This window comes from Borostomias antarcticus, assembly GCF_949987555.1.
Source record: "Borostomias antarcticus genome assembly, chromosome: 10".
NCBI lineage: Eukaryota > Metazoa > Chordata > Actinopteri > Stomiiformes > Stomiidae > Borostomias > Borostomias antarcticus.
Window position 1 is genome coordinate 16,759,451 of NC_140243.1, and position 8,910 is coordinate 16,768,360.

Consider the following 8,910-nt stretch of genomic DNA (forward strand, 5'->3'; position numbering starts at 1 on the left):
AGGGAGGGAGGAAGAGAAAGGCGCGGAGGAAACAGAGAGACAGAGAGATGTAGTGAAAAAGAAAAAAGAGGAATCTCAGCGACAATAATAAAAGAAAAAGAAAAGAAAAGAAAAGAAAGAAAGAAAGAAAGAAAGAATGAAAGAAAGGAGGGCTCTGAATGAATGAGTGACAAGCGAGAGAAAGGGTCTGAATCTTTGAATTGAGTTTGAAAAGCAAATGAGCAGACGAGAGAAACGTCGCAAGAGAGACTTACAGCAAGGGGCCACAGAGTAATGGGAAGGAGAGAAATACATATTAGCCTAGCCTATGTTCACTCGCTGTTGTTTTATGACAGCAGTTTCATACATGTAATCTCGCTATAAGAAGAAATCGCCAGAGGCTTTTCTGATTGTCCTGAGGGAAAGGAACAGGTCATGGAGACTGTGACCCAGGCGTCATACCCTCCTCAGACAGGAGTCGGCTCTCAACATGGACTCGTCTCTAGGCCCCTAACAAGCCCCATGCTGCCACTAAGACCTCTCCCTCACTCCTCCAAGGAGTTTACATGTACCTACAACCTTTGGAATAGAACAAAGGCTGTTTCCAAGAAGACATGAGAACCCACATACATACAGACCAACTCGCGCGCGCGCACACACACACACACACACACACACACACACACACACACACACACCCTGGTGTTCCTCTGAAGTGAGCTCTGGCGGATTTTACACTCCCAACAGGATTAAAGAGGCCAATATACCATCCCTATCCTCACACAGGGTCAGCCCCCCCTGTCCTAGCCCCCCTTCCCCAAAAAAGGAGCTCCAAACTTTTCCCCACAACTCCACAGTTGGTTGTCATGGAGGTCCCCATGGAAACTGCAGGATGAATATTCTTCTGTTGTTCTACCTCTAACAGCATGCTGTCATCGTCCTCAATGCAACTGGGATCATACACACACACACACACACACACACACACACACACACGCAAACACAGAGACAGATGCCATGTCTGAGCATCACAGAAAAACTATAGAGACGTACTCAAACGAAAACCACACTATATGACATGTCAGGCAAACGACACTGACATCCTGATTCTCAACACAGCCCTCTGAGAACCATGTTGAGAACCATGTTAGACCATGTCGGTCATGCCGTAGACGTCACACACCACCCCAAACCACACACAATGCTGTGTCACTCTACATTTCATTTCAAACCTTTATTTATGCTCGAGAGGCACTGAGGTTGCCCTCATTTACAGTGACGTCGAGTGAACAACGACATACAGTGATAAACAACGACAACAACAACAAAAGGACAGAAACACAGGAAGGTATATAAAAACAGTAACTAAATGAATAAACTCAATATAAAAATAGTAAAAAAAATGTTAAGATATACGATGATAAGATCTACATGCCTCACACAATGTGGGCCTCACACACCAAGCACATCGTCACAATAATAATGCCAGTGTGGCCTGGCACAGAGCTGGGTTCAGGGTGAATACTGTAGTGAAAGGACACAGAGATGTAGTATGAGCCTGGGACCATTCAGGTCTTTGTGTCCACATAGGCTACTAGTGTGTGTCCACTGGTCAATAAACACATTGCTTATTGTTGCAACGCAACAATGAAATACCAGCCGCACAACTTTCAGTCCTGTCGTCTCATCCCGTCCCATCTCCTTCCTTCGCACCACACACACACACACACACACACACACGACCCATCTATCCACCCTCATGCACCTGCCATTGCTCTATTTTCCCTTCCCCTCTTTCTCTCTCCCCCCTATCGTTCCTTCCTCATGTCTCATGCCAGCCTGGTCATCTGAAACTAATACAGAGAGAGCAAGAGAGAGAGGGTGGAGAAAGAGGGGGGGGGGGGTTAGAGAAAGGACACACACACACACACATACTGTACACACACACACACACACACACACACAGTACATCCATCCATCCATCCATACATCCATACATCCATCCATACATCCATCCATACATCCATCCATACATACATCCATCCATCCATACATCCATCCATCCATCCATCCATCCATCCATCCATCCATCCATACATACATACATACATACATACATACATACATACATACATACATACATATATAAGAGGTGTCACTGTGTTGCCTGTCCGTATAGCTTCCATTCCCTATATTTCCCTCTTAGAGTGAAATATCTGTTCTTGCCTGTGTAGGTCCAGTAAAATAAGACGTTAAATCAGAACAGCATATCTGTGTTCTTACCTGTGTAGGTCCAGTGAGACCCTGAAAGTGGAGGGAGAGAATCATGTCAGTGTTTTTCACTGTAAGTCTCTATGATGGTGATAGTGGGGGCAGGTGCTGTCTGACTAGATGTCTTGGAGATATGATATAATCTCTGAAATAATATGTTACCACTTTCCTTCTGTCCTTCTGTCTCCACTACAAGCATTACTATGACTACATAATAACAACAATAACAATAGTAATAATAGTCTAATAAAAACAATCATAATAATACTTATACCACTATTACTAGAACTACTACTACTACTATTACTACTACTACTACTACTAATATACTAAATAATACTGCTATCATTATTATCACTAACTTCCATTGGTGTCATTATTGCAGATACTAACACCCCTACTCCTACCCCAGCCAGTGGGAACTACCTCAGCTCCCACACACGTACAAGTACCCATTCTTCTACTACTGCTTCCAGAACCACATCTACTGCTAGATTACTACTACAACCAACATGGCAAAGTTACCTCTACAATCACCACACACCCATCACCACTACCACTGCCCAAACAACAACAACACCACCAACAACAACGACCTGAACGAACTGAACAATCAGTCCTAATGCTTATTATGGTCTTACCTGTGGCCGAGATGGTTGTCCATTGCCATAACAGAAGCATGAGAGGGAGAGAGAGACCGACAGAGACCATGTCAACCCTCCTCTCCCATACACAGAGACAAGTACTTGAGGCAGAGCAGGCTGACTGCTCGTCTACTGCTACAACTCGCTCTCTCTAAATTAGCTCAACTTAACAGCCAGAGTGAGTAGGTTAGACAGTGGGTCCACACTGGCTTGAGATGGAGGGAAAAAAAGAGAGAGAGAAATACTTAGAGAGAGAGGAGAGAGAAAGAAAGGAGGAATGCAAAAGGGGACAAGTGAGTGGGAATGAATCCAATGTTGGTCACTGAAAGGAGAGGGGGACCCAACAGAGGGTGAGAAGGGGTGGGGGGCAGAGTGAAAATAATGGAGTAGGGAATAGGGCGAGAGAGAGAGAGAGAGAAAGAGAGAGAGAGAGAGAGAGAGAGAGAGAGAGAGAGAGAGTGTATGTGTGTGTGTGTGTGTGTGTGTGTGTGTGTGTGTGTGTGTGTGTGTGTGTGTGTGTGTGTGCGCGTGTGCGCATGTGTGCGTGTGAAAGAAAGAAAGAAAGAAAGAAAGAAAGAAAGAAAGAAAGAAAGAAAGAAAGAAAGAAAGAAAGAAAGAAAGAAAGAAAGAAAGAAAGAAAGAAAGAAAGAAAGCAGAATAAAATGAATAGGAAGAAAAGTGATTGGGAATATAGCTTAACTCTGAGCTGAGCATTTGTTGTTTGTGTGTGTGTGTGTGTGTGTGTGCGTGTGCATGCCGTGTGCATGTGTGTGTGCGTGTGTGTGTGTATACTACAGTACATGCAAGTATGCGTGTGTGCATGCAATTGCACGTGCATGCGTGTCTGTGGATCTGTGTGTGAGTGTTGTTTATTTGTTTCCAGCTCAATGCATGTTGAGTTCAGTTGTGAACAAGGCCTCATTAGTCTGCATGAGGCCCTGGCCAGCAGGACTGGGACAAACAGACACAGTGAAGGGAAAGAGACAGGGGTCTGACCAGACCAGCATAGCTGGCCTAGGACTAGCAGGAGTTTACAATGTACAATAAACAATATATTGACACACAATATTATACAATAAACAATATAAGAGGTAAACTGCCGTAGGCCTCGTCTATTCATACAAGCGCTACCGCCTAAGACCTCCATGGACGTGTGAGAGTTGGCCAACATGTTCTCTGTTGTAGTATGGAAAAGGCTGGGTATGGGACACAATATGATGTCATTACTGCTGTATTCAGACTGACCAGGAAGAAGTCTGCCTAGATTACTAGCTACATGCTAAAGTATCACATAAGGGCTGGCCTTATCCTAATGTTTGTCTCTTTATAAATAAATGTAAAATGTAAATGTAAGGTTTATTAGGTTATATATTTGGGATTTATATCCTGATGCTAACGTTGAAATGCCACTGTTACTCTATAAACGTATTTAGAGACAAGGCATTTTGCAATGCAATCATCTGATGTGAGAGAAATTAGCCTGTGGTACCCTGTGGTAAGTGACAATGGCCGGCTATAAATGGTGTTAATTGGGATACATTTGGTCGCAAGAGGGCGCCACAGCCCAAGTATTATGCTATATGGGCTATATAAACGCTTGATCTCAGAGATCCATAGCCTACCCTAGAGTTTGCATTTGTGTGGCAGTGTGATTTTATTCATAAGAAACGGTAGGCTACCACCCTTTATAAACTGAACAAAAAATACATATATTCTAGGAGACAAGATAGAACTAGAGATAAAACGGAAGGTCTAACAGGCTAATGTCAAATGTTGTCTAGGACTAATATCATTGCGAGATTAGCCTAAATATAGATTTTTCGCATGAATCCCCATATTTTGTAGAGCAATAAATATTCAAATGCGTGAATTCATCAGTTATTCATCATTCATCTTTTATTCTGAACCGATTAATTACTGAGCCATGTTACTCTCTCTCTCTCTCTCTCTCTCTCTCTCTCTCTCTCTCTCTCAGCAAGACACGAATCACGACATAGGCTATCAAACATGAAGCAATTATGATGTAATCGGCATCGACCTACAACTGCATTGCATTGGTCGGTTGATATAGGGGGCGCCCGGTTGCCAATTTCTCAAAACTAGGCTATTGGCTAAATGTACAATGGAGGCGTGGGTGTTGGGTTTCATTCAGAAATCTCCTTTTGGCATCTACAGTGCATGCGCGCAATATCATCTGTGGCTGAATGCGTCAACAGGACACACGTTTCATCCCCCCAAACGTGATCCAGATGGCCAAGGAAGCCCTGTATTTCACCCAACATAACCTACTTCATTCATACCATCATTTATATATGTCATATCATTTATACCAGTAGAATTAAATCGAAATAGATATTTCTACCTTCGCTTCTAGTATCTACATCTACAGTAGTACCTAGCTCACACACTCACACGCACACACTTTCTTTTTGCTAGCACGTGAGAGGAAAGAGAGACGCTGCACCACCGATGTCTGGCGTTCAGGGTGAAATGTGAGAGACAATGTGACAAGCTTACAGCCTGTCTAATTCTCCTTCAAGTGTACGTTAGGCCTATATCTTACTCTACATTTGTATTTATTTATTTGTTTATCCATAAAACATGGGGGAGAAGAAAACGTGTGTAACTGTGTAGTCTCTGCTCATATAATTGTTAAATGCATAGAAAATTATGTTTAATGTTGAACTACTTTGGTTGGCTCATGGGCCGGGCACCAATTGGTGTGTGACATGGAAATAAAACCAATCAATAAATCAACCAACCAACCAACCAACCAACCAACCAACCAACCAATCAACCAATCAACCAAACAATCAATCAACCAATCAACCATTGAACCAATCAATATTTAATTAGGCCTTTCAGCTTTCTGTTGTAGCTTATACTCTTACTACTGTGTAAGCGTATACACCTGTTCTGCTCTAGCAGTAAACCTCCAAACACCAACTATTTAAAGTCAGCCTCCAGCCATAAATAGGCTACCTACTTTCCAGTCGTTATCTCGACCCAAATGTATCACAACAGGGCTGACATGTCACAGACTCACTAACCATTTTGAAAAGACGGGGTCTTCTATATATTAATGGGCGGAGGGTGGAGCATGGAAATACAGTAATTAAATGCAAGGTCAGGGTGGAGCATGGAAATGCAATAACTAAATGGAAATGGGAATAATTTCCTGCAGTCTAGCTCAGAATTGTAAGCAGTTTCTCATAGTTATGCATGCTGCGCAGTCAGTAAAACCGCACAGTTCAACTGTAACTCTGTTGACCAGGGAGGTTTTATCAGGCAGGACTGGGTCAGGTAGGAGCACTCAAGGTTAGGCGGCACCTCAGCATTGTGTGTGTTGTTCGATAAGGACTCCATGACCTTAAAGTCCTCCCAAGGCATACAGCTCTCAAGCCTAACCCCCCCCCCTAGCAAGCCGCACCTGATGACCCAACTATGGTTTCTCTGAACTTCCCTCTTCACCTCATGCGTCCCTCATACAGGCACAAAGGCTGCTGGGATATGTATAGGTTCCCTGTTTTGTTTGCACTCAGATATGCTCTTTTCTTTGAGTCCTGTTGTAACCTATTGAGTAAACTCCACTACACATCTGTCATTAAATATGACCTGATGTGGTTGAGGACAGGAAAAACAAAACAAATGATTGACTTGTTGATGTACCAGTTTTATGTGTTGGGCTTCTATCCAGTCAAGGTTATACCAGGGCTTTAAGGCTTACTGAAGCCTGTAGACTGTCAATAGCAGTAAGAGAGAAACACCCAGAGCCCAGGGATGGGGGAAGGGTGAAAGGCTATGGGGATAGGCAGGGAAGAGGAGGGGGGGTCTTCGGTTCCTGTGAACCCATAGGAGGGTCATTGAGTTCGTCCTGCATTGGTATGCGCCAGGAGGGAGGGAAGCCTGAGCATTGATTGAGTAGTTCCTCATACTCTTCATTCCTCATTCTCATGCTTGTATACACACTCAAAATACCTCCTAGATATAATAGCAAAATATTAGATGAATTATTATTTTCTTTTATGTATGTCACAGTTTCTATACTTCCAACTGTGTTTTGTCATAAGTGAGATTAAAAAGTTAAATAAGTGGACATTGCACTATACTGGACAATATGTTTATGTCAAGGACAGTGAAAGATCAGGTTCAGGTTGAGGAGGGAGTTCAATGAGTTCAAACCGGTTCATGTACGCCACAGTTAATGGTTGTGCGGGGGAGGGGAGGAAAGACCTAGGCTACTATGTATGTCACACGACACATATTGCACAGAAAACCTATAGTGGACCTAAAGCCTGTGCGTCGACTGAGTAGTTCCTCAAGCTATTCTCAGCGTGGCAAATTGTTTACTAGTTTACATGCTTCAAAACCTATAGGGGTTTTCTAGACTGTAGGCATATCTCCATAACAATAAAAATATTGTAGCTTCATTGATTTTGACATAATAGCAATATAGGCTAGCCTATATAATTTTTTATTTGGATTATGTATGTCACATTTTAAATTCCAACTGTTATTTGGTAGGCTATACGTCAGATTAAAAACTTAGATAAGGGGACATTGCACTATAATGAATAGTTTTGCTTCAAGGACAGTGAGGCCAGGTTTATGTTGAAGAGGGAGCAATGAGTTCAAACTGGTTCATATACATCACAGTGTTGGTTCTATGGGGGAGGGGAGGAAGGACCTATGTGTCAGAAGACCTATGTGTGAGAAAACCTATAGACCTTCTGTTATATACCAAAGCAAATCTTAAAACACCTCATGTCTTACAATGCAAAAAGTATTGTGTTCACATTCGATTATGTGTCTGTGTTGGATAGATCACAGCTGTCTGACCTTGATGTATAGGCGCTGTATGTTAAAGAGGGTTCATTGTTCATACAGCTCATCATGTAGGTATAGGAGGTAGAGCCCTGTTTACAGACTCCCATGGTAAACTCAGGACCGGTCATGGTATCACAATATGTCTAGAGAATATATAACACTTGTTTTCTGATTGAGTTTACACCAACAAGGTTATTTTGGTCAGATTTAGATGGTAAGATAAGAAAAACGTACTGTCCATGACATTTAGTAGGCCTAATAGAAATGTATCTTCGGCACTCTATGGCATCAGTATAAAACAGACAATAAAAAACAACTAAATACATAAAAAAGGCTTTACAATGAGATAGCATTATGACATTCTGGTTAATTAATTTATTTGATATGCCAATTATGCGACAAGGTAAGTAAAATACAGTTGATCATGAAAGAAGTTGAGTAGGCTACTGTCTTAAGAGTAGAATACTGTCCCAAATTGGGTTGATGACCTATTTTGTGGACCTTTAATGTTTGTTTTCATCGTAAGTAACACATTTGAGTATGACTTTCTCAAAAGGAAGGATCAGATCAGTACCCGGACTGACTGTATGGGAACTCCTAACTGCAAGAGATGACCAAATATAATTCATATAAAAAATAACAAAGGTGATGGCTAACAGGCGTCCCCACCACCACCAGTCCATGTCGTTGATAGTAGCGTGTTCTCTGCAGGAACATGGGCGATGGCACACCCAATACGTAGGCTATAGGCGAGTTGGTGGCCTTTAAATCTACAGGGGATGTTATTAATAATTGCGCTAATCAGTTTTAGGCTAGAAACGTACTGTGTTATGCACTATTTCCCCCCCTGTATGAACATTTTGCATTTAATTCGTGTAGGCTAGCCTACAGACACTGTATCTTTTCCCCCGCATGTCTGTGCGCTGTAGTGTCTGTGGTATTTACCTTACACCGCCGAGGTTCTCAGCCTACTGTAGTGCGCACGCATGCGCAAGCCACATGTGTGGGCAGGGCTATGAGTGCCCCGAGGAATCACCAATCAGCGGCCAGTAAAGCAATCACTGGCTGGGAGAATCACCCAATGGTGTGCGTCGCTGTCAGTCAAGCAGCCAATAGCTGGCCGAAAATGCACACACAAATTGCGGGCACGTGTGTCTGTACACATGTTGACGCTCGTAAACCACGGAGA

The 8,910-nt window shown here is 42.7% G+C and overlaps 1 protein-coding gene across 1 annotated transcript in view; it reads right to left on the reverse strand.

The window, feature by feature from the left end:
- ca14 (carbonic anhydrase XIV) overlaps positions 1-2,961 on the reverse strand; it is a gene marked incomplete at both ends in the record, with an annotated part of 12,686 nt that extends 9,725 nt beyond the window's left edge. Inside the window, 2 exons of the mRNA XM_084444544.1 lie at positions 2,263-2,283; positions 2,892-2,961. Coding sequence (XP_084300670.1) covers positions 2,263-2,283; positions 2,892-2,961 — 91 coding nt within the window. The remainder of the gene's footprint in view (positions 1-2,262; positions 2,284-2,891) is intronic.
- Positions 2,962-8,910: the final 5,949 nt, after the last annotated feature.